The 25,996-nt window shown below is 46.0% G+C and overlaps 1 protein-coding gene across 2 annotated transcripts in view; it reads right to left on the minus strand.

Moving 5' to 3' along the window:
* PRKCE (protein kinase C epsilon) overlaps positions 1-25,996 on the minus strand; it is a 533,266-nt gene that overhangs the window by 193,409 nt on the left and 313,861 nt on the right. For both annotated transcript variants that reach the window (XM_055241505.2, XM_055241506.2), the window contains exons 3-6: positions 16,835-16,994; positions 14,447-14,481; positions 13,070-13,155; positions 8,797-8,926 (exon numbers count right to left, since the gene is read on the minus strand). In XM_055241505.2, the coding sequence (XP_055097480.1) occupies positions 8,797-8,926; positions 13,070-13,155; positions 14,447-14,481; positions 16,835-16,994 (411 nt within the window). The remainder of the gene's footprint in view (positions 1-8,796; positions 8,927-13,069; positions 13,156-14,446; positions 14,482-16,834; positions 16,995-25,996) is intronic.

Genomic DNA, 25,996 nt, shown 5'->3' on the forward strand with positions numbered 1-25,996 from the left:
CCCTGAGCTAGGTAGTCATCTTAATATGTAAAAAAAATCTCAATCACACATCAGTTAGCATGCACGATGTGAGATAGTGACTTTGACAGTGCTTAAAAAAGTCTGGAAATGCGAGGGCAAAGAGGTGAGGAAGGGGCGCTCCAGTTACTCCGGGCAGCCACAACGGGAGCATGACGGGCTCCTGGAGGCTACAGGTGTCACTGGGAGGCCACAGACCAGCAAAGGGCAATGGGCGTCGCTGCTGGAACCAAAAGAAACCTGAGATGCATTTGCATTAATGTGGCCAAATGAACCACCCACCCCCACCCCTCACAACACTACCGGGGAGCACCAAGGCCAAAGGCCGTGAGCCCCAGCTGCCAATCCACTCCCAGCCCTAGGCTGCCCTTTAAGGCTTCTCTTTCCAGAATGCCTCTCAGTGCTCATTTTCACTGGTTTCATTTGGATAAAGTTGTTACCAGGAAGAAATAGATCTGCTTTGCCAGGGGCTCTTACAAAAAGAGAAGCGCTCTTCTACTACTACCCAGCTATTCACCACACATTTGTTGAGGACCTACTATGTGCTGGGTGGTGCAGCAGCAGCAGTGTTGTCTGGGTACACACTGGGGTTCAGGCACTCTTTCACCTTCTATTACACATCCTACCGTCCTTTGGAGTGACTTGGTTTCCATGTTTCCACCCTTTTTATAGCTGAGATTGAAGCAAAAGGCAGGCCAGGCTCCTGGGAATTCCTCCAAAGCAAGCAGACAACTTTCTGGGAATGGCGACAGAGCCACTCCTAAGGAGGGGCCCAGGCCCATGTATGCTGCAGGAATTTCTTTATGTTGGGGTAATTTGGCCCTTGAGCGTGAGCCAGGGCGATGGTTTGATTTCATAACAGGTTCCAGTCATGCCACGCTCAGAGACAGAAAGCAAATATTTGCAAATGGGAAATTGTGTGCTTGTGCAATGGAAGTTGGCAGGGGTGTGAGAGCGAATGACCGCAAAGTCTCAGGCAGAAGAGGAGAAAGGAGGTAAGAGGGATGCCCCCCTGAGGTCATGCTGGGCCAAATGTCATCACCAGAAAGAGATTTTGGAATCCTGATCACACCAGAACCGTGACTCAGAGCTTTCCGGGGACCACGATCGGCCGCTTGTCTGCTACCCAGCATTCCTCAGATCAAAGCTCAGACTGAATTTTCAGCCAATCTGCCACATGTACAGGGGACATTCTCAGGGTCCCCAGGCATTATGGATGCTACTGCAAAGGATTCTGAGTCAACCAAAGCACTCCTGTAGCATTCTTTCTCCCTACACCCCTTTCCAGGCCCTCTCTTGCCTGTGAATTGCTCACACTTATTTCTGACTCATTGCCTGAATTACTGCCTATGATTCCACTTATTATGTTCAATGACCAAGCACAGTGCAAGTTTCTAGAGAACTAAAGTAATGTTTTATCTCCAGGTTCGCCACGACGCCTTGCACAAATCAGGACACCATGCTTTTCAGTTATTCTAACTCTACGGAAAGTAGTAGTACTACAGTGGCATAAATGACACCTCTCAGACCAGACCCAACAGATAACAGGGAACTGGAATCCCAAGCTCACTATGCAAGCCACACAAATTAAATGTCAATGAAAAGGAAGGTAAAGCAGTCCATTAACACGGCTTGACTTTAAAGCAAACAACAAGTAAAAGTGCCCTTATGTAATTCCCTCCTTGTATAATTCAACCACAAAAAGACAAGGGTTTAAAGTGATCGTTTGATTTCTATGGGCCTTTCTTTCATAATTATTCACACATATGCATGAAAAGGTATGTATGAGGATGTCCGTGACAGCATAAATTAAAATGGCGACAACACACAAACCAGTAAACATCCATCAAGAGGGCAACATTTTAAACAATCTATGGAACATCCACAATGTGGACTCTTTCTAGTAAGTAAAGTAGATGTCTGTACACTGCCTTGGAAATACTCCAAGACATACTGTAGAAAAGCAAATTATATAACTATGCATGGAGGACTGAATTAACAAATATTTATTGGGTGTCAGCGTGCAGGCACTGTTCTAGATGCTGGGTAAACAGAGAATAAAACAAACAAACAAAAAATCTCTGTCCTCATGGACCTTGTGTTTGGATTGGGAGAAATAGAAATTAACATTATAAGGTCTGGCGTGGTGGCTCATGCCTGTAATCCCAGCACTTTGGGAGGCTGAGGTAGGTGGATCACTTGAGGTTGGGAGCTAAAGACCACCCTGGCCAACGTGATGAAACCCCATCTCTACTAAAAATGTAAAAATTAGCTGGGCGTGGTGGCAGGTGCCTGTAATCCCAGCTACTTGGGAGGCTGAGGCAGGAAGATCGCTTGAACCCAGGAGGCAGAGGTTGCAGTGACCTGAGATTGCACCACTGCACTCCAGCCTGGGTGATAAAGTGAGACTCTGTCAAAAAAAAAAAAAAAAAAAAGTAAAGAAAAGAAAAAAAGAAAGAAAGAAAGAAAGAAAGAAATTAACATTATATAAGTAATTTAGACTGGGTGCGGTGGCTCACACCTGTAATCCCAGCACTTTGGGAGGCTGAGGAAGATGGACCACTTGAGGTCAGGAGTTTGAGACCAGCCTCGTCAACATGGTGAAACCCTGTCTCTATTAAAAATACAAAAATTAGCCTAGTGTAGTGGCATGAACCTATAGTCCCAGCTACTCGAGAGGCTGAGGCAGGAGAATTGCTTGAACCTGGGAGGTGAAAGTTGCAGTGAGCTGAGAGCCGAGATCATGTCACTGCACTCCAGCCTGGGCAACAGAGCAAGACTCCATCTCAAAAAAAAAAAAAAAAAAGAAAAAAAAAGAAAGTAATTTAGAATATTAGAATATGATAAGTGCCATGTTAGAGAAAAAAAATCAGAGGAAGTAAGAGACGAGAGACGAGAGCTTGAGAGCTACCCAGTGGTCAGGGTAGACCCCATAGACAAGACGATTACATTTGTGAGGAGGCGAAGGAGATGTGGATAGGGAGGTGCAGGTGTGCCAGGCAGCCCCTAAGCTGCCTCCTGATTGCCGCTGCCTCCTAGTGTTCATGCTTTTATGTAACTCCCTCCCTTGGAGAGGACTGGACATAGTGATTCTCTTCTAATGAACAGAAAACATCAAAAGTGATAAGATGTCCCACTGGCTTGTGTCTGGGGCATCTTCTCTCACTTTCTTGTTTGCGTTGAAGGAAGCCAGTCACCATGTGGAGAGGCCCATATGGCAGAGAACTGATGTCTCCGATCAATGGCCATGTGGGCAAGCTTGGAAGTGGATCCTCTTCCAGTTGGGTTTTCAGATGAGACAACAGCCCCAGCTCTCAGCTTGACTGAAATCTCATGAGAGTTAGATGCACCCAGCTAAGCTCCATCCAGATTTCTGACCAGTGGAAACTCTGAGAAAATAAGTGTTGGTTGTTTTACACCACTATGTCCTGGGGTCATTTGTTATGTAGCAATAGACTCTAACGCAGTGTGTGTGAGTATCCCTGCAGCAAAGGCACACAAAAAGAGCACATTTTTAGAAGTCTGAGGATGAAAGTGGAAAGAGATATAAAGAAAGCCTTTAATATTTTTAATATATATCTAACTTCAGTCTTGCTTGGATCTTTGACAGTAAGAACAGTGAGAATGTATTTATGTATTGTGCTCTTTATAATTCTAAAAATAAAAGTTGAAGTTACGACAAGGGGCCTAGTTGTTAAAAATAGTAAAGGACTGACATTTTCAGAAATGTTGAAAATTAAAAATTATTCTGCATGTTTTTAGTGTTTTTAAGTATCCAAAATACTTTTTTTTAAAAAAAAAAAAACAAGGAAAGGAAGAAAGGAGGGAGACAGGCAGGCCTTTCTTTCATCTTTACGGCTCTGCACAGCCACCCCAAGGTATGTCGCTAAGATCACTCCACTTTTATTATTTTTATTACTGTCCTCAGAAGGGAAGAGGGCAGTTGGGGTTAAAAGCCAAGGGCACTAAGCCAGGGTGACCTGCTTGTAATCTCCCAGCTAGGCAGTACCCAAACCAGGACAGCTCCTCCAAATCCTAGCCTGTGATCTCTTCAGGCCGCCACTCCTGTTTACTGCTTACTGGAGAGGAGGGGACACCCTGTCCCCTTGGCCCCTGAAAACAGCCGCAGATCAGAGCAGTTATTAAGATGTGTGCCAGAGAGAGGCAGGAGCGAGGAAGAAGATTGTTTAGGAATCTCCAGGCCAGGCCTTCGTGGAGTACACCTTCCTCCCTGTGCCTCGTCCCCTGTCCTGGAGGACAGCAGGTGCAGAGCATTCACCCCAGATGGGGATGAGAAAAAGCAGGGCTTCCGCTTCCACAGGCCCCCACAGGCCCGACTGCAGGCTCCGTCAGGAGGTCTGGCTTTCCTGTGAAGTTGCCCCTTGGTGCCCGATGACTTCAGAGCAGCTGTGCTGAGACATGAGTGTGGGGGATGGGACGGGGGCAGGTGAGAACTGGATCTTCTCTAGAGAAGGAAACTGCAATCAAAGGGTATTGGGCATCTCTGCCTCCAGGGGGCACTGACTCCATGCGTCAATGGGAAAATAAAACAGGTGGAAAAGGGCCCCAGAGAGGCCCATGGTGCCAGTGAACCTGAGATTGGAGAAGGCAGCACCGTTCCAGCAAAGTGCAGAATGAAAAGGCTCCAAACACCCGAGACTAGTGATGTTGCTCCCGGAACCTGGGAAGCTGATTTCTGGACTGTTTAATAGTGGTTGAGGGGCTTGGACAGCCCCACGAATGAGTCTGGAGAGATTCAGATGCAGCAGGCACTTGAGTCACAAAATGAAAGAAAGAAACGAACTATTTTGCCTGCTCACTTTGTGCCAGTGTTTTTCTGCCCTCGGTTAAGGATCTCAGTTACCCAGTGATCGTGTGAGCATCCTCCAAGGGTCTGGCCCCTCTGTGGCTGTGGGCTGGAAAAGGACAAGGGCTGAGTGCCCCACAGTTCCTGGTTGTATGCCCTGCATGCGCCCACTCTCTCCAGTCTTCCATTTCCTTGTCAGTAAAGGCAGACATAATTATGCTCCCTCTACCTGGCTGACGAAGGGACGGTCCCCGGAAGGGTACACACACAATGCTTGAACCTGTGTGGTTCAGACAATTTTAGACTGGAGAAAGAGTGACCAGGACAGTCTCATGGATCCTTCCTCGTAGACCCAAGCTCTGAAGAAACCTGTTTTGCTGAAAATACTGGAATCTATTTCCGGGAATGGGAATAGGAATGGCAAAAAAGCTGAAGCCACAGGGCAGCAGGCCAAATAGGTGATCTCCAGCCAGGACCAGGGGACCAGGGCTCCAGCCCAGGAGGCCCTGCTAGCATGGTCCAGCAAGAGAGAAAGCCTGGCTGAGTCTTCCTAAGCAGGAGAGGGTAGCATAGAGCACCTGCCAAAGCCAGGAACAGGGCCAGGCTGCCTGGGTGCAAGAGCCAGCTTCATAGGGACTTGCTCAGGGGTGCTTGCAGGTCACTAAGTCTTGATTTCTTTTTCTTAGTAATCATAGTAGCAGAACCAGGCTTAGACCTGGGCACAAGCAGCCCCTGCGTTGGGCCCATGCTGGCCTCTTCTGGCCATGACCCCTCTCCACAGGGTAAGGAGTCTACAGGGCCAAGAAGACTTAAAGAGGAGAAAGGATCTACAGAGATAAGTGGAAGCAGGCAATTTTCCAGGGCCATCCAGCTACTCTGTATGATACTATCATGGTAGAAAACGAGCACTGTCCATTTGTCCAAATCCACAGAATGCTCAACACCATGAGTGGATCCCAAGGTAAACCACAGACTGTGAGTGATACTGATGTGCAGTACAGGTTCCGTGGCTGTGCACTTGTGCTGCTGTGGTGGGGATGCTGGTGGTGGGAGGCTGTGTGTGTTGGGGGGCACATAATACGGGGACTCTCTGTACTTTCTGCTCAATTTTGCTGTGAACCTAAAAATGCTCTGAAAAAAATAAGGTCTCTTAATTAAAGAGAGAGAACGACAAAGAGAGAGGGAGAGGGAGAAGGAGAGAGTCACAGGAGAATAGCAGCAAGGGGAAAAAAAGGCCAAGTAATAACATCAGAGCCACAGGAGAGTGAAAGTCTGCACGCTTTGGCTGGGGAGCTTCAGGTCTCAGTCTTCGTCTTCCAGCCCTCATGTGGCCTGAGTCCCTCCGGGTTCCTGGGCTCCCATGGACAGATGCCCTTGCTCCGGGCATCCGAATTCTGCCCCTTCTTTCCTTGAGCAGGGGCAAGAGCACTTCCTGCCCAACGAGAGCTGAATACACTGTCCCTGCCCCTCCTTCTTCCAGGGTCATTGGGGACCCACAGCCCTCACAGTGACGTCTGGGTGTCTGGGCTGCTTTCTTAAAATATCAATATTTATGATGATGGTATCTTCATTTACGTTCACTAGATAGATCAATAATTAATATATTTACAAAAAACACAGACATCAGCTCATCAGGGTTCCCTCCAAAGCAGGCCCTGCTTCCCGGCAACCACACTAATCTTTCCAAAAGCACATCGCTCCTCTGCTAAAGACACTTGAGACTCCTGCTCCCCTCTCTTCTTCCTCTTCTGCTCTCTTCCTCTCACCTAAAGGATTCCAGGCAGGTCCCATTTTGTTCAGGGTCACACGCTAGAAAGAATACTCCAACAGGGAAGTGGAATGGCCTCGCCTCCGTCTCCAGGGGTGCCAGGAAGCTCACAGGATGCTGGGTGTGTCCACAGACAGCACCTCCTCATGTCCAGTGGCTGGACTGTGTTCTGTCCCCACAATTGCTATTTCCAGCCCTCACCACCCTCCTCGTGCCTCTTACACCCCCACTTCTCCCTCCTACTTCAAAAAAGACTTCCTCTTTCAGAAAATAAGGGGAATCTCCTTGCAATGCCCTCAACAGATTCAAAACTTAAATGATGACTTTGTCCACTCACCTCCTCCTGGATTTCTATCCCTGACATCCGAGATGCATCTGCGCCCAGGCCTGGTAGCCAGGCTTGCCCTCCATCTAGGGAAGGCAGTGTCCATCATTCTCCCCAAGGCCCATCCCTGCTCGCCTTCCCTTTCCTGCTATATCAACAGTCAGTCCCCTCTCCCTTCTGCCTCATCCATCACTCCTTTGCCACTGTCTTTTTCCTGACTAAAACATTCTGAAGAAACATCTCCCTCTATTCTCACTTTAGCCTACAGCACTTGGGCTCCATCCCACTGTCCCACTAAGACAGCTCCTGCTGAGGTTCGTAGTGACCTCCTTGTTGGTAAATCCAACCCCATGTTTCGTGTCTTATCTTAAATAACCTGTTGGAAAGCATTTGGCACCACTTCTTTTTAAAATTGTTAAAAATTCTCTACTCTTTTGGCTTCCATGGTGCCATTCTTTGCTACTTTTCCTCCTACCTGTGAGTCCTTCCCTCTCACTGCCTTGGCAGGCCCACCCTTGGATGTTGGTACCCACCCTCATGGTGTTGTCTTTGACTTTTTTCTCTTCATACTCAATGTACTTACCCTGGAGAATGACATTGACTTTATAGCTTTAATTGCTTAGATCCTGACAAAACCCACATCTAAATGCTCAGTCTAGACCTATTCCCCAAGTGTCAATGAGAATGTCCAACAGGTGGACAGCTTCATGTCAATTTGCTACGGGCACCTCGAGTTAAGGTGTCCCCAACTCAGGCTCCATTTCTACCTCCAACCTTGTCCTCCCTCTTGTATCCCCGTCTCAGTGAATGCTATCACTGCCCTCCCAGCTGCTTCTGGTCACTACGTCCAATAAATCATTCCTCCTTGATATATTAAAGTCATTCTCCTCTTTATTTCCACTGCAGCCCTTATCTTATTTCCAATTCCCATAGTTTCTCATTGGGATCCCTTCAATGACCAATTTGTTATGTCCTAGGTTTATTTTCTTATACTTTACTTATATTCTTCTAATTTTTCTACAATGGGAATTTATTAATAATACATGCCACACAAACAATGAAACACTATTTTAAAATAATGTCCACGCAATATCCCTGCCTAGTAGTTCACGGTTGCCCAACTCTGCAAGCAGGCTGGACCGGCTTATAAAACTGGACACACTCCTCAGGCCACCAGAATACATTTCCACCTCCTTGTGTTATATGCTGCTCCCCCCCGTGCCACTTAGCATCATCATCTGAGCGCGCTGTTTGTGGGTGGCACGGCAGGAAACAGGAAGGAACCGAGGACGCAAGAGTCAAGGTTCAAATCCTACTTCTGCTAATAAATTGTGTGATGTGAGCAAGTTGCTTAGTCTCTGAGCCTCTGTTTCCTCACCAGGGCCGTGGGAATAACATCCCCTATGTCCCAAGCCGGTGACGAATCAGCAAGCTATCTTATGTGACAAGGTTCTAGCATGGCTCTTTCAAAGAGTAAGCACTGAGCCATGGACCATGCGAGAAAAGCCTCAATTCCACCTCTCACTTCCTTCATGGCCTAACTCCAAAAATATTACCTTCCTTCTGCTCTAATGTATCTTTCCTTAAATTATTATGCTTTTGTAGATTCATTTTGTCTCCCCAGATTGTGAGTGATCTTCAGGCATGGAGTCTGCCCTCCTCCTTCCTCGGTGTTTCCCTCCACCCAGTCCTGGATGGTCTCTGCCCAGAGACTGCCTACCAAATGCACAGAGTTACTAATGCAGGATTAACAAAGGCTTGCGCTCAGTTCTTGGCCAAATCTGGAATCAGACAAGGGTTTTTTATAAAGCAGGGATGGGGGCAGGCAGCGAGGAAGGGGACATGCAGGGGCCGAGGGCAGGGCAGGGAGCAACTTACCTTTACACTGCAAACCCTGCCGCAAGAGTCCCCAGAGCAGGGACCCACAGTGATCGCAGAAGGTGGGGACCTTGTAGTTGTGGATACCAAACTTGTGGGGCATGTTGACGCTGAACCGCTGGGAGCCCACCTGCAGGGATGGCAAGACACAGGGTCACCACCGAACTCCTCAGTGCCCCAGAAGACTTGTCAATGAACTCTCGCAGAACTTTTTCCGAGAGAGCATGTGCCATTGTAGGTGGCAGGCCCTAGCTTGGCTCTAAAAGCTGCCCTGAGGTGAAAAGAGCTTCCATCCTGCCCTGGCCTTGGCTCCTGATGCTCTTAACTCACTGTTGGCTGCTCCATTTGACTGTGCAAGGCCAGGCCTGCTCCCCAGCATGGTCCTCTCCAGGACTGCAGGACTTTAAGCAATCACAGTACAGTGTCCTCAATGTGTATCTCAGGCCGGGTGCAGTGGATCATATCTGTAATCCCAGCACTTTGGGAGGCTGAGGTAGGTGGACCATCTGAGGTCAGGAGTTCGAGACCAGCCTGGCCAACATGGTGAAACCCTGTCTCTACTAAAAACACAAAAATTAGCCGGGCATGGTGGCGCTAGCCTGAAATCCCAGCTACTCGGAAGGCTGAGGCAGGAGAATGGCTTAAACCCGGGAGGCAGAGGTTGCAGTGAGCCAAGATTGTCCCACTGCACCCCAGCCTGGGTGACAGAGCAAGACTCTGTCTCAAAAAAAAAAAAAAAAAAAATTGTACCTTCAATACCGCTGTGTGCCTGGAAGCCCCACCTAGGCAAAAAGTCTCTAGGAAGCTCAGTGGTAGACACGGGATTCTGTGTAGCAGCGTGTAAACTCTGCACAATGTTGTGGAAACTGTGGATCAGTCGGGATGGACAACAATTAGGAGGAAGATGGCTAATACAGAGTGGTGAGCACTAAGAATGCTAAGGTCTCAGCCCTGACCACACACCAGGCACCATTATCTCAGTTAAACCTCACCACCACCCTACAGGGCAGTCCATGGTTACCCCAACTTCACAGATAAGGAAATGAAGGCACAGCAGGATCATACCCTGTCCCACCCAGTGTCACAGGATGGTGGGGTCAATGAGACCTCAGGGGTGGAAGAGGCTAGAAGCATAATACATTTCATGGAAGCAAGGGTCTGCTGGGCTACCTTTCTGAGTCATCTCTGCCCCTCCACAGCGCTACCCTCCATCTATGTCTTTAGTGGAGCAGCTGCACCCCCAGCCCCTCTCAGTATTGGCAGGAGACCATCACCCAGGACATCCATGGGCTGGGGAGGAGATCACTCTTGCTATCCCGGGGATTAGGAAGTGGCTGGCATGCGGCAAAGGTGGGCCTCAGCTCCCTGCCTGACTGATGAGTAACAGGCCCCCATGGGGGACTAATGAGGAGTGAAATGAGAGCTGGAAAGGGAGCTCGAATTGAACGCAAGCATGAAGACAAGTTCCCTAACACCCAGTTCCAAGGAATGGCTGATGCTTCCATTGGCCCAAGATTTCCCTGATCCCTACTGAAATGGATGGTCTACCACTTAAGGTCTTGCCTGGGAACAAGAATGTCAGCTCTACTGAAAACAACTATACTCACCCATTCTTAGATGCGTAGCTTAGGTGTGCCTGTTTGTGAATGTAGACATGTTGACTCTGCCACGGTCTCCCTCACTGCTAAGGAAGTATGAGATCACTGTGCCCACTCTATTCCTACACAAACCCTGAAGGCACGGTGGACCTATACTGAGAATAGAGTCTTGGTCTCTCAGGAATCACCTCATAGGGGTATGCATGACAGACTAGGGTGAAAAAGTGTGGAAGTTGTCCCAGGTGACCAAGAAATCCAGTGTGGGGGTGGAAAGAGCTACATGACCCTCAGTTGGGACCACTAAAAACTCTAAGGTATCAGAGAACAGAGGGAGGAGGATGAAGGAGTCCACACAAGAGCATGCCACAGCATCAGACAGACTGAGAGACCAACACAAAGATGGCACGTGTGCAGGGGGACATGTCACATGTGCGCTTGCTGAGAAGGACACAGATACAATGGGGTGAGTGAGATTCACAGACAGAACATGGAGAGGAAGAAAACGGCAGAAAGAATCATGAGATTAAAGGAAAAAAAGGTGACAGCAGTGGAGATGGAGCATTGTTTGATTACCACACCTGGAAGTGCAGGCAGGGTGTGAGTCCACCACATGCTAAGACACACAGACATGAGATGGGGGGGACCGGCCGAGTGTTCACGGTGCAGGACACCCAAGAAGTCCATCACCAGAGCACCTTTTAATAGGAAGGAGGGCATTGAAAGCATGGTGTTTAGGGCTACATGTGTTTGTGGTGTGTATGTGTGTATGATGTGTGTATGCACAGGCATCACACTAAAGGTGGTTACACAAAATAACGAACTCAAAGTTTGGTCCCCAGCAGTTCAGTAACCTGGCAGAGGGCATGCCCATGACCCTGAGAGGCCAGATACACTGACACTAAGTGAGACTGGCCTCCGGAAGCACAAGATGATGGCGGGGAGAGCCAGGACTGGGAGTCAACTCCACCAAGCTAAGAAACCCAGAGCCTCCCTCTGTCAGTCCTTGGCAATTTGTCTCTTGGTGATACATGCCAAGTTTGGGAACACACTTCACTGGAGACTTCTTCTCACTGCGAAATATGCCAGGAAGGACAGTCAGAAGAACCGGCTCACAGATCAAGCTGGGTTCTGAACATTTCAAATCTCAACTTATGGGGCCTTTCCCTCCAAAAAGGTGCAGAAGAGCTTTAGAATCCTGCAGAGTCAGAGACCTGCAGGTGATGAGACGGAGATCCTTGAGGGAGGGACTAGTGTACTCCTCTTTGCTTCCATGGGACACAGCATAGCGCCCGTCATACAGGACATACCCAATAAATGTTCAATGGAATGTCCATAGGAAGGAAATAAGGCAGACAGCAAGCAAGCCATCTCTTTCTTTCATTTCCTCGTGAAAGCAACAATGATGTACTGGGGTCATGATCCTAGACCAGGAGTCGGGAGGTGCAGGTGCTGGCTTGCAGTTTTAACCACAAGAGAGCCCCTGCAAACAATGTTGGTGCTCTGGGCTCAGACTACCCTTCACAGACACAGAAGGCTCAGTCTAAGCCTTGTCCTTTGTTGCTTTCCAGAGACAGTATGAAAGCAGAAGGAGAGAGAAGATGGGAAATGCCTTAGATGCCAGGATGCTATTTGACTCAATTATTAAGAAGCAGGTAGAAGGTCTCTATAAGTCAGTCCTGTTGGAAGCCAAATTGTAGACCAGCTGATTATAAATCTACCCAGGGCCTTTCTCTCTAACCCCCAATTCGAATAGTCTATGACTACACAGAATATATTTCCCCTAGAATTAAGAGCATGCTCTTGAAATCAAGTGTTCTGATAATACCTACATCCATATTCACAACTGTCATCTTCCTCGAAAAGGTTTTTTAATCTATCAGTGGGACTATCATTCTCATAATTGCTCAGTTAGGAGAACCTAGCTTCACTGTTGCATTTTCCTGCTTCCTTACCTCTACCAAACTAGGCAATCTGATGCTAGTTTCTAAGATTAAGAGACAACGTAGTGCAGTAGTCAAGGGCTCAGGCTTTAGAACAAACTGCCTGGGTTTGAATGTGGCTCTTAGCTGTGTGATTTGGGGCAGGTTAATTTCACTCTCTGTGCTTCTATTCTGTTATAAAATGAAGATAATAACATCTACCTCATTAAGGTTATTATGTGATTAAATAATATATGTTAAAGTGCTTCAATCAGGGCATGGTAAGTGCCCAGTGAATGTTGACTCTTTTTATTGCTGTGGTTATTGCTGCCTCCTATGTATTCCTTGGGCTTGTTCATTCCACACCATTCCCCCATCAGCTCATTAAACATAAGGTTCCTGCTTGTGTTTCTATTACTGTTTATCACCTGTGAGGAGCTAGTGACACATCAGTTAGCCACTTTAGTTCTGATGAGATGATGAAATAAAAGAATTCATATTTTTCTTGTGGGCTTGAGCGCTGGGATCACACTGCACTTGGCATAACATCCAAGGGGATAGAACTGACTTGGACCGGTGCTCATCCTGCAGAGGGTGTCTCATGCTGGAAGGCCGTGGGCTCCCTTTGTTTTTTATCAATACAATGAAATGACAGGATCTCAGGCAGAGAAGGTTTTCTTGGGAACCACAGAAGAGGCAGTGAAGGGAGAGGCTGGCGGTGAAGAAGCCCAGAATCTCCGTGTCACAAACACTTACCTGGTCGGGGGTCTCCTGCTTCTTTAACCCAGCACACTTCGTGATTATGAGCTCATGGCACCGCTTGTGGACCACGCAGGTGCAGACTGCAAATAGCAAAGACAGGAAGGCTGAATGACACTTGGGGAAGGGAGTGTCCCTCCCAGGATCTATTCAGTGCTTGGTGGAGGGACAAGGGGAGCCAGGCCCCTTCTGGCGCTGAGCCTTAATTTAATACCCTCCCTAAAGTCTTTTATGCAGCTATTTCAAAACACTGTGCTACCAGAGCCATCAGTTTCCTAAATGCTCCAGAGAGCAAGGTAACATTTATATTCAAAGGACATCAGCAGTTTTCTCCAGTTCAGGGAGTACTGATCAATTTTCTCATTTCAATAAGCCAAGGTCAAGGAAAAACTTCCTTCCAGCCCTCCCATGGAGCACTGCCTATTAAAGGTGTTGTAGTGGCCTCGCACCCCACTCGGGACCATGCAGGGTGGCTGATGTGATGGGGGAACTGCAGCAGGTGGTGCAGAGGTTCTGAGGCTTTTTTATCTGGTTGTGTCCTGACATACCAAACTTTAAAATTCCCATTGACTTTAATATTTCCACAAGAAGTGGCCTATATCTGTGTTGTTAGTGTCACAGAGCAATGTGGGCAGTAGGTGGCTGAAGAGATAAGTAACTGTTTGTGTGCATGTTACCCCAAAGAACAGCAACTTCCACCAGACACTACCCCATGGGTGAGACCCAACAGTGCTTGGCGAGGAGACAGAAAAACCTCCCTGTTCTAACCTCAGCAAAACCACCACATGACCATGCCACATTTCCACCCACCAATTTTGTACAACTTAAACTTGCATTTGTAGTCAATTAACTGGAAAGGAATAATTTTCAATACCTTCAAGTGAGCTTTACATTTTTAAGAGCTAATGATCACACAGCCGAGACCAAAAAAAAGGGATTCGACAAGGACCTTTCAGTGATACCAAGTACAAGGAGCAGGCGAGGAAGCTTCTTTGGGAGGGAGACAAGGAGGGAGCTGGCAGAATACACAGACCCAGTTCAGGACAAAGTGGGACTTTCAAAGAGCCTCCACTGAAGCAGTATGTCTCCTTCAGAAAGATGAAAGTGCCATCTGCTCCAGCTGGGACACAAAGGCTGGGAGGATCGGGGACCTGCTGAGATCACAAGGACACCTGGAGACAGGTGGCACCTGCAAGATACCTCCCATATATATTCCCATATATGCAGAAGCAATGGCCAAGTGGGAACAAAGAAAGCATGCAAGCTGTGGAGAGCCTCCAAATGTCAGCAGACTGAGCACCTGCCTCCTATAGGTGCCAGTGATCTGGATCTAACCATGGGCCTCTGAAGATTTAATTCATAAATGCCTCTTACCTTGACACTGGTATCCCTGCTTTCCTATGACACCCCTGAAAAGAAGAATAAAATTTTTTTTAAAAAAAGTGAAATCTTACTAGGTCAAAAAACAAACAGAAAAACCACCCAATTTGGGCCACCACCCACATTGCACCAAGTACATGAAGTATGCAGAATATTGTAATTTCTCTTCCACTTGCAAGGTGCCTTAAGTGTCTCCTTCCAGAAGCCCACAGAGGGCAGTCCCAGTGCTTGGGGAGGGTGCAAGGTTTGGTCAGCGTCAGAGCTTGATTTCCTATACAGAGAGCCATTCCTGTGCAGTCAGCAATGCTCTGGAAAGCCACAAACGACCCTGCTTGCTCCTGGTGGGCATTAAGCAGTGAAGCATATCATTCCTTGTGGATAGAATGGACATTCCTCTTCTCCTAGCACCAGGACATGCTCTGTGGGCCCTCTAACTGTGGAAGAGGGCTGCAGCTGGCAGGTATATTTCCCTGGGCAGTCCAAAGACCACCAATGGTTCTAAGCCAGTCTGTGCCCTGAACTGGAGGTTCAAGAGGTTGTCTAGGTGAAGGCCAACGTTAGAGGTTCCTTCCATGGCCAGAGTAGTGTTCCCAGGGCAAGACAGAAAGTCAGCACGGACATAGAACAATCACACAAACCCGGCCTTACCCCTGTCCTTAGTGTACTAACTACAGCTGGTCAGGAAGCTCCCTCAAGTTCCCACCCCAGTGGGAACCAGAAACTATTAAGGCTCCACCCCAGGGAACCTAGAGCTCAGTGGCCTTCATCCATGGGCTTAGAGGAGACCTGGATCTGTAAGACTGACCACTCAGTTCATGACCAAATATAGCAAGTGAAGGTCAGACAGCTGGGTCTGTCTTGGTAATTGGAAGGATCTGTGGCTGGAATGGGGCACTATTTCTGCCTCAGTTGGGCTGGGCTTGCTCTGAGCTATATCATCTCAGGTGTCTACGCCATCCTGGATGACTGGCTTTGTGACATCATGAGGATAAGACAAGTGACTCCTGGACACCTGGAATCCAAGGGGTCCTCAGAGCCCAGTGCAGATGTCCCTGGCTGGGTTCATACTGATCCTGGCCTCACTCGCTCTCCCCAGGTGGATCCAAGGGTTCATGAAGGCAACCTCTACATCAGCTTTAAAGAGTTCAGACAGCTTGCCAGAAAGGCTGGTGGGATGTCAGGAAAAGTATCAGCTTAAAAGTCAGACTACTAGGGGTAGAATCATACTTCTGACACTTCCTAGCTAGAGGACATCAGGCCAGTCTCATTTTCATTTCTGAGCCTTGGTATTGTTAGTGGAATGGGGCTGGCCTTCGATCATCTTTATCCCAGCCCCTCTCCTCCTTCCAGATTTTTTTTTTTTTTTTTAAGACAGAGTCTCACTCTGCCACACCCAGGTTGGATTACAGTGTAGCGATCTCGGCTCACTGCAGCCTCCACCTCCAGGGTTAAAGCGATTCTCATGTTTCAGCCTCCCAAGTAGCTGGGATTACAGGCACACGCCACAATGGCCGGCTAATTTTTGTATTTTTAGTAGACACAGGGTTTCACCATGTTGACCAGGCTGGTCTCAAACTCCTGACCTCAAGCAATCTGCCTGCCTCGGCCTCCCAAAGTGCTGGGATTATAGACATGAGCCACTGCACTCGTGCCTGGCCTCCTTCCCGATTTTCTAACAAATCCTAGACATCAGATAATTTCACTTGTAAATAATTCAGTGGATTATTTTTCAGTGGATTATTATTCAGCAGAATCCTCACCTTAGATTCCTGAGGTGTGTCTGTAAAAGATAAGGATTCTTTTTATAAACACACAATCAGCTGGGTACAATGGCTCACATCTATAATCCCAGCACGTTGGGAGGCAGAGGTGGGTGGATCACTTGAGGCCAGGAGTTCTAGATCAGCCTGGCCAACATGGCGAAACTCCACCTCTACTAAAAATACAAAAATTAGCCAGACATGGTGGTGTGCTCCTGTAATCCCAGCTACGTGGGAGGCTTGAACCTGGGAGACAGAGGTTGCACTGAGTGGAGATCATGCCACTGCACTCCAGCCTGGGCAACAGAGCTAGACTCTGTCTCAAAACAAGACACACACACACACACACACACAGAGTCACAATATCCTTGTTGGTTATAAAATCTTAACTCTTTTGAAAAAATTCTAGGTATAAAGTTGCCAGAAACCATCGCTTCTTTCCATGTATTTCCCCCCATGTACCAAACACACACTTAGCCCTCCATAATAGTCCCCTGCATTCAGATAAGGAAGAAACGAGGCACACCAGCATTGTTTAAATGAGGTGCAGTCTCCCCTACCCCATCCCCGACATCTTGCAACAGAGATGTTGTAACTAGAGGTTCCCAAGAGAAAGGCTTACCAGATGAAGTCTCTGCAATGGGAGCAGTAGGTGGGCTGCCGAAGATAGGTGGCCATGAACTTGTGGCCGTTGACCTGATGGACCCTGCGCCTGACGGCCCCCTGCCGCTTCCTTGGCCGCATGCGTTCCCTGAACACGCGCTCTTCATTGTCTTTAGGGGCTGGGGAAGGACAAGAGCAGGGAAGAAAACAGAGTCTGGGTTAGTGCACCTTCAAAATGAGCTCCTTCTGGAGAGCTACTCCATCCCCGCGGGAGTGGAGCTGGGGTGGGTGGGAGGTAGCCTTTGTGTGTGCAGGGACTCGGGGGTGTGAGGAGTCTCACTGAGCAGCTGGAGTGAGCGAACACATGTAGAGTGGAAAGGCCCAGAGTGTGCCTATTCCTGCTACAGCCTCGGATTCCATCCAATCCAAATTCTGCTCCAGGGCTGGCTGCGCCTTTCCTCCCCACACAGGCTACAGCTGGTTTCAAGGGCTTGGGGGTCAAAAGGCTCAAGATTCACGTCTTAGTGCAACTCCTGAGCAGTGTGACCTTGGACAGGTGGTGTTTCCTCCCGCCGAGCATCCGAGCGCATCTCCCTTTGTAAATGGCAAAGGCAGTGCCAGCCACACGGGGTGGCTGAGAGGATGCAATGAGATGAATCTCCACACCCTAAGCTTCCTGGCTCAAGAGGTAGCTGCCTAATAAATCTGACTTCTTCCTTCTTCCTCTTACCTAGACTAAGCCAACCGAGAGCATTTTCCCAGAGGTGAAAAGGAGAGGGAAATATGACACAGTGAAAGCAGTTTCTCGAAGGCTCCAGATCACCACCGTGGGTTGTAAAGATCCCGCTAGAGTCAAAAAGATCTTCCCTGTCCCTTCCTTCCCTCCACTTCTGAGGCTGCCCCGCCAACTGAGAACGCCTTGCAAGGGGACTCACAGATGATCACAAAAATAAGAATGATAATTGTTATGGGCTACATATTTTTGCCCCCTCAAAATTAATATATTGAAGTCTTAACCCCCAAAGTGATGCTATTTGGAGAAGGGACCTTTGGGAGGTAATTAGGTTTAGATGAGGTCATGAGGGTTGAGCCTCCACGATGGGATTAGTGTCCTTATAAGAGGAGGAAGAGACCTGAGTGAGTGAGCTCTCTGCCATGTGAGCAAGGAAGAGGGCCCTCACCAGAGCCCACCCACACTGGCTCCCTGATCTTGGACGTCCACTCTCCAAAACGGTGAGAAGTGAATGTCTGTTGGTTAAGACACCCAGTCTTTGGTATTTTGTTATTGCAGCCTGAGCTGATTAAGTCAAGAATGACCATGATAAATGTTTATCGTGGGCTTACGCTGTGGCAAGTGCTATGCTAAGTGTGTTATATCTTAGTGATACAATACATCTCACTGAACCCTCAAAACAACTCCACTTGAAGGGTACTGCTATTAGCTTCATTTTACAGGTATGCAAGGCGAGGAATAGAGAGTTTAAGTAACCTACTCCTGTTAACACAGCTACTCAGTGGGGAAGTCCAGATTCTAACCCAGAGAGTGAGAAACAGGCCAACGTTCCTCCACCCACACGCTGCTCTGAAGGACGGCCTGCACTCCCTACAGAAAGTCCCCAAGCTCTCATCTGAGTGGCTCTCATTACCAAAGAGTCCAGCTGCCTGTGGCTTCCCTGAGAACACAGTGGGCAGGCTCTGGGCTTCTTCCTAGGTTCCTGACACCTTCTAGAAGGTCTCCTAGAAGGTCCCCTGCACAGGTCAGCTTAAAATGCACTGGAAGGCTCTGTGCCCCCAAATAGATCCAGGCATCAGCGAGTGCCTGAGATCTCACCATAACAGGGCCAGTCTTCAGGGGAAGAAGCATTGCTCCCTCCTGGACCTCTCTGAATGTAAGGTTCCCTGAAGTGGAGGTCATATGTGTGACCCGAACAACAGATTAATCCAAGGGCCTCTTGTTATTGGAGGGTAGCATAGAGGGAAGGTAAAATTGAAGGAGGTGAAAGGTGAGAACGGGACCAAATGTGCAGCGTGTGCTTTCAAGGAAGCAGCAGCCTCTGAGCAAACAGGCAGCTGGTTATGGGAAATCTGCCCTCGGCGTTCCCAGACTGCATCTTCAACACAGGCTCAGATGACCCAGGTGGAGGTCTGCTTGTGGACCCCCCCCCCGCTTCTTGACTCCTAGCCCACCTGGGTTTCAACTGGTGCTTATTGTTTCAAAAAGTCTCTGACATCACCAACCTTCTGGGTACAGAAAGCTCACCACCTCCTACCCTGCACCAACCTAGGGATCTTGACCTGCTGACCAAATTCTCACGGGAGGACCCAGGTCTGTTCTAGCATAGAGACAGCAACACACACAGCTGCAGAAGTATGGCAATCACCATTTGGTGCCGCCATCATAGGCAAGTTTTTGTTCCGCTTCATACTTTCACAATGTGTAGAATGTTCTACTATTTTTATAAGCAAGAACAAAAATGTGATAACCAAAAACCAAAAATATTCAGTAGCCCTTGCTTGCTACAAACTTACCTACAAAAATCCAATCCAGAAACATCATCCCTGGGCATCACAGGACACAGGATGCAGGTTCTTTTTGTAAAAGAGCATCCTTAACTCCTTTCACAGGATTCACCATGGAATACATTTGAACAGTAAGCCCGTCCCCTAACGCATTTAAGATGCAATTTGATTTACAAATCTCTCAAATTGACTAGTTGTTTTCATCCTGGGAAACTATTTTCAGTTAAAATGGTGATGGGTCCAATCGAATTTTCTCAAAGGAACACTGTTATGATGGTGGTTACAGTCCTTCCTAAGAGAATTATTTCTCAACTTTTTACAGAAATGACTAGCAATGAAACCAATTGTTCTAAACTGTGTTGACATCAATTCAATAGGGCAATATGGCAACCAATTAATTTGACTCTATTCGTTTTAAAGCTCTCTCAGCGGGGTGCCCTGATACCTGGAGGGAAGCTGTTTAAAGTTGGCGGGGGTGTGGAGGGCGAGCCTCAGGCGCAGGCTAGGCAGACAGCCAAGGATAACTCCTGTAAGTCAGAGTTCTAAGTTCCACTTCCTCCAAGGTTTCTATTACTATTGCCCCAAAGGAGCATCTGCACTGCCTTTTAAGTCAGATTTGATGTCAGATATGGAAAAACAGAAGGTCACAGGAGGGAAAGAACATGGGTAAACTTCATGCTTCAAGTGAGGCTTGTGTACTAAGCTACAAAGCAGGTGACAGGAGAAAGGGGTTGGAGCCTGTAGCTGCTGAAAACACCCCAATTCCACATTCCTCTGGGCAGGAAAGCCACGGGTCAGGCCAGAGTATCCTTGGCTCTGTCACCCACAGGTGAAGAAAGTGGCCTACACAATGTGAAAAGGGGAGCTACTAGGTCCCTCAGTCCCCAAGAACCTCCCTACTGGGGCCTGGAGTCCACCACCAGAAACGGATCCCTTCAGCATTTCCCTCCGCTATGAAAGGTCTCTTCCAAAATGTAGCTCCCCCATATGTATGAACTTAATTCTGGGCTCTCTATTTTGTTCCACTGGTCTGTATGTCTGTTTTTATGCCAGTACCACACTGTTTTAATTGCTGAATTTTTGTAATATATTTTGAAATCAGGAAATGTGATGCTTCCATCTTTGTTCTTTCAACTCAAAATTGCTTTGGCTGTTCAGTCTTTCATGGTTCCATATGACTTTTAGGATTGTTTTTTCTGTCTTTATTGAAAAATGCCTTTGAGAATTTGATAGGAACCATATTAAATTTGCAGTTCCTCTTAACAAAACATTAATTCTTGTATGGGCATTTTAACAAACATTAATTCTTCCAAGCCAAGAAGAGTCAACTGACCTTCAACAAGAGTGCCAAGAATATACAATGGAAAAAGGATATTCTCTTCAATAAATGATGTTGGGAAAACGGGACATCCACATGCAAAAGAATGAAACTGGATCCTTATCTTTTACCATACACAAAAATCAACTAAACGTGGATTGAATACTTAAGTGTAAGCACTGAAACCATAAAGCTCCTAGAAGAAAACATAGGGGAAAACTTTCTTGACATTGGTCTTGGCAATGGTTTCTTAGATATGACACTAAAAAGGCAACAAAAGCAAAAATAAACAAGTTGGACTACATCAAACTAAAAACCTTCTGCACAGCAAAGGAAACAATTGACAGAATAAAAAGGCAACCTGCAGAATGGAAAAAAAATCATTTGCAAACCATATATTTGAGAAAGGGTTAATATCCAAAATACATAAGAAACTCCCACAATTCAATGGTAAAAACAAATAATCCAATTTAAAAACAGGCAAAAGAACTGAGTAGACTTTTCTCTAAAGAAGACATACAAATGGTCGACAGGTATACAGGTATTTAAAAAGATGTTCTGCATCACTAATCATCAGGGAAATACAAATTGAAGCTACAATGAGATGTCACTTCATACCTGTTAAGATGGCTATCATAAAAAAAAAGAATGATAAGTGTTAGCAAGGATGTGGAGAAAAGCGAACGCTTGTTCACTGTTCATGGGAATGTAAAATTGTACAGCCACTATAGGAAACAGTATGGAGGTTCCTTAAGAAACAAAAAATAGAACTACCGTTTGATTCAGCAATTTCACTTCTACACATCCAGAGGAATGAAAACAAGGACCTTGAAGAGTCCTCATGCATCTGCACTCCCACATTCACTGCAGCATCATTCACAATAGCCAAGACATGGAAGCAACCTAAATGTCCACCTATGGATGAATGGTTAAAAAAAAATATGGTGTATTCATCACATACACACAAAAGAAAACACAAGGCAGAAAGGTATGTCCCAAATATTTAGAAAACATTAACATTGGTCATTCATTGACACTGGTGGAATTACAGGTGATTTTTACTTTTCTCCTTGTGCTTCTTTGTATTTTCTAAAAAGAATCTCTATTGCTATTTTTAAAAAGATGATACAACAAACATTGAGAAACCATAATTCAAAAGAGATTGTCTTCTCAAATGAATGACTTACACTAAGACTCAGTGTTCTACTGTCTTCAACCCTAGTTACACAGATGACTAAGTAAAAGCCACAGAGAACCACTTGATACTTTTATGAAGTGTGAGGCTAAAGGAAAGCTGAAGCAGATTTCTATGTCCTTAGCATAGCTTTCTTCCTTAACGTAAATAAAATGCTTTGTTACAATTTCTAAAAAAAAGAAAAAAAAAGAAAATATGGTGTATTCATGCAATCGAATGTTACTCAGCCACAGAAAAGAAGGAAATCCTGCCATTTGGGGTAACATGCATGGGAGGATATTGGCTAAGTGAAATAAGCCAATGGCAGGACAAATACTATATGATACCACTTCCATGAGGAATCTAACGTGGTTGAACTCATAGAAGCAAGAGAGCAGAATGGTGGTGGCCAGGGGCTGGGAGAAAGGAGGAATCAGGGAGATACTAGTGAAAGAGCACCAAGTTCCAGTTACGCAAGATGAATAAGTCCTAGAGATCTATCATGCAGTTTTGTGCCTATAGTTAACATACTGCATTGTATACTTAATTTGCTAAAAGGGTAGATCTTATGTTAAGCGTTATCACAAAAAAATAAATAAATAAAATGCAACTCTCATAGTAGAGGTAATGTGCCTGTGTCTGATGCATAAAATAATAGATACATAAATGTATGTATATGTGTATGTATATATAGTATGTATAATTTATATAATATTATATATTGATCCATAATATAGTATAGTATATATAACATGTATGATAAATACATATATAGTTTTGCTGAACTATTTGAAGGTGATAGACATAGTGACACTTCACTCTTAAATACTTGTCTTTATCTCCTAAGAACAAGACATTCAGCTACATAATCACAAGAACAGAGTCAAGAAATTTAACATTGATACGACATTATCTAACATATGGTTCATATTCGAATTCCCCCAATTGTTTCCCAAGTGTCCTTTGTAGTTTCTGATTTTCATCCAGGAGCTACCAGAGCTCATGCGGTTGCCATATCTTCTTCATCTTAGTCTAGAACAGTTTCCTTTACTGTTCTAGATACATAAATGTATCTTTTTTATGATACATTTATGTAGCATCCAGGATGTTGTCATATTGAATGTTTCACAATCTGAATTTCTCTGATTGTTTCCTCCCAATTAGTTTCTGATTAAATGGCAAGACCACCACAAAGGCCTATGTATCAACAAATTGAAATATATACATCAAGATCCCCATAGATAATGGCTTAAAGGACACAAACATAAAATTTTCATAAGATACTGACTATAATCAGGAATTTTAAAAAGCAAAGCAAAACAGTTTTGGCATACCACTGACATACCATTTAATACCTAAAAAAGTAACCAATTTGTTTTAAAATTATTATCCGTTATTGGCAAGTCTACTATGAAACTGACTCATTCATACACCGCTAGAGGCAATGCCAGTTGACATAATGTTTTCAGAAAGCAGTATCACAAGACACAGAGACCACACAGGGAAGGCCACAAAGAGATTCACATCCTTTGATTTGGCACCTCCTTAGGAATTAACTCTAAGTCAATAATTAAACAAACTAAAAGCTATATCCTTATAGATGTTTCCCTTTGCATATCTATATTAGCCAACAAACAGAAATGACTTGACTGTCTACTATTAGGCAAATGGTCTGATGAATTACATTACATCGACAGCAACTTTAAAAGGGTGAGGAAAGACCGCAGAAACCTGGAGAAATGTGATGTAATAGTGTGAAAAAAGAATGAACAATAATACACCCCTATGTCAAGCAAATTTGCAGGCTGAAGATAACATAAGAACGGCGCTCCACTAGGATGGTGGGATTATATAGGTTGACATTTGAAAAAGTGTTCTCTAATGCTCTTTAATGACTTTTTAAAGCTTTCGCTTGCCTAAAAAGTATTAGGTAATGAGGTGCTCCCTCATGCTGCAGGAGTGGGGGGCTGCTTGGCACAAACAGGAGGTGAGGGAACTGCAGCTTGCCGTGGAGAAGGGGAGAGAAGAGGGAAACCACCAGCTTCCCAGCTGCCTGTGCTTCTGGACTGAGTAAACGCTGGGCCCGCTGCACACCAGAGTTGCCGGACCCATGCCCGCTCACCTCTGAACCACTCCAAAAGATGCTCGTTGCTGGCACTGGATGCACTCAGCCATGCTCAGCCAGCATGACAGTTCATTTGCCGTGAGCTCTGAAGCAATACCAAGGTTGGCTGACCTCCCAGAGGACCCATTTGGCTCTTTGGAGGTCCCTTGTTTTATGCCTGCATCTGCCTCACTGCAGAAGGGGTGAACTTGAGTCAAGGAAAGGCCAAGACAAAGCTGGATAACTTTTGGGAAACTCTCTGTGGAAATGGAGAACTTGGCTGTGCAGATGTAACAAGAATTCACAAAGGCATAAATAAGGCTAAGCAGAGACGTCCTCTGAAGCAGCTTCAAGATTCACAGTAACCCCAACCTCCAACAACATCCTGGGGATGGTTTCTCCTTGATTCAATTAGGCTATATACTTCAAACTCCAGCAGCTTTTATATCAATGAATATTTTACAGCCCCAATGCACGAGATAATCTCTCACAGGCTGTAGGCAGTGGCAAGAAGAGCAAAAATGGGGTCTGTACTGTACAGTTCTTCTGTTTATCTATCTTCACCTGGCCCCTTTTCTTTGGGGGTGAGACTTCTCAGTCTGCACCACAGGAACACTCAGGGACTCAGAGAGAGATGGCCCCTGGCACCAAACCCTAGACCACATTTTCTGGCCAGTCTGGTCACTGAAGTTTCCACTGCTCCACTGTCCTTTCTCTTACCCACCACGTCTCCTCCCACACAAAAAGCAAGCTGGAAAAACTGAACACCCTCCTCATGTGGGGTCACGGGCACCCACGACCTCAGTGTTCTTAGATTGCCTTTCAGTTTAGGAATATTCAGCAGAGAATTTCTTTTTTTAAAAAAAAACTTTGTTTTTATTTCAATAGCTTTGGGATACAAATGGTTTTTGGTTGCACAGATGAATGATATGGTGGCGAAGTCTAAGATTTTAGTGCACCTGCCACCTGAGTAGTGTACCTTGTACCCAATAGGTAGTTTTTCATCATCACCTCCCTCCCATCCTTCTCCTTCTCCTTCTGAGTCTCCCATATCCATTATAACACTTTGTATGCCTTTGCATACTCTTAGCTTAGCTCCTACTTTTAAGTGAGAACATGCAGTCTTTGGTTTTCAATTCCTGAGTTACTTTACTTAGAATAATGTCCTCCAAGTCCATCCAAGTTGCTACATAAGACATTATTTCATTCTTTATTATTGCTGAGTAGTATTCCATGGTGTGTGTGTGTGTGTGTGTGTATATATATATATATAATATTTTCTTTATCCACTCATTGGCTGATGAGCACTTAGATTGATTCCACATCTTTGCAGTTGTGAATCACTAACAGTGAATTTCTATCACACACAGACGTATGCCTGGATGCCAGCAATGCCTTCCAGAGTACATGGAGCAAGAACTGCCAAGAACAAGGGTCAACCTTGCCTGGGCCAGACTTGCCAACATGCATGATCTTGGGGGCACCACTGTCATTCCTCACTGCAGGACAGTTCCCTACCCTTTGTGTTCAGGACACATAGGGATCTTTCCCTAGGCAGGTGTGCTGTGGGGTCTTCTTTCTTTTTTCTGAGCTCTCTCTTTTGACCTCCCCTTTCTGTCAGTATGGTTGAATGAGGTGTTAGCAGACTGGACAAATTTTGTCCTTTCCCAAAACCTGCCTAATATCCTTGAACAAGTCATTTAATATCTTTGAGCCACTGTTTTCCTATGTTATCTATCAGGAGAGGGGCAATTCCACGGCTCAACTCAAACCTCAAGCTGAGAGGAGCGGCACAGACCCATGTTGGATTCTGAGGCAAAAAGAAAAAAAAGAAAAAATGAGTCATCCTGACTGTATCTTTACTTCAAATTTTGTTACTTCCTTCATTAATCTGATTTTCTAAACTACTACATTACAATATTATTAGATTCCTGAGACTCGGGGCAGCCCTAAATTCTGCTTGCACCATAGTCCTGACCTTGACTATAATGGTTGATAAAGGCCCACGTGAAGTTCTTCTTCCTAAGCATACCAGGCTTCACAAGGGTGGTGGGAGGGTGGCCCC

Source organism: Symphalangus syndactylus, chromosome 14, assembly GCF_028878055.3.
Source record: "Symphalangus syndactylus isolate Jambi chromosome 14, NHGRI_mSymSyn1-v2.1_pri, whole genome shotgun sequence".
NCBI classification, from domain to species: Eukaryota; Metazoa; Chordata; class Mammalia; order Primates; family Hylobatidae; genus Symphalangus; species Symphalangus syndactylus.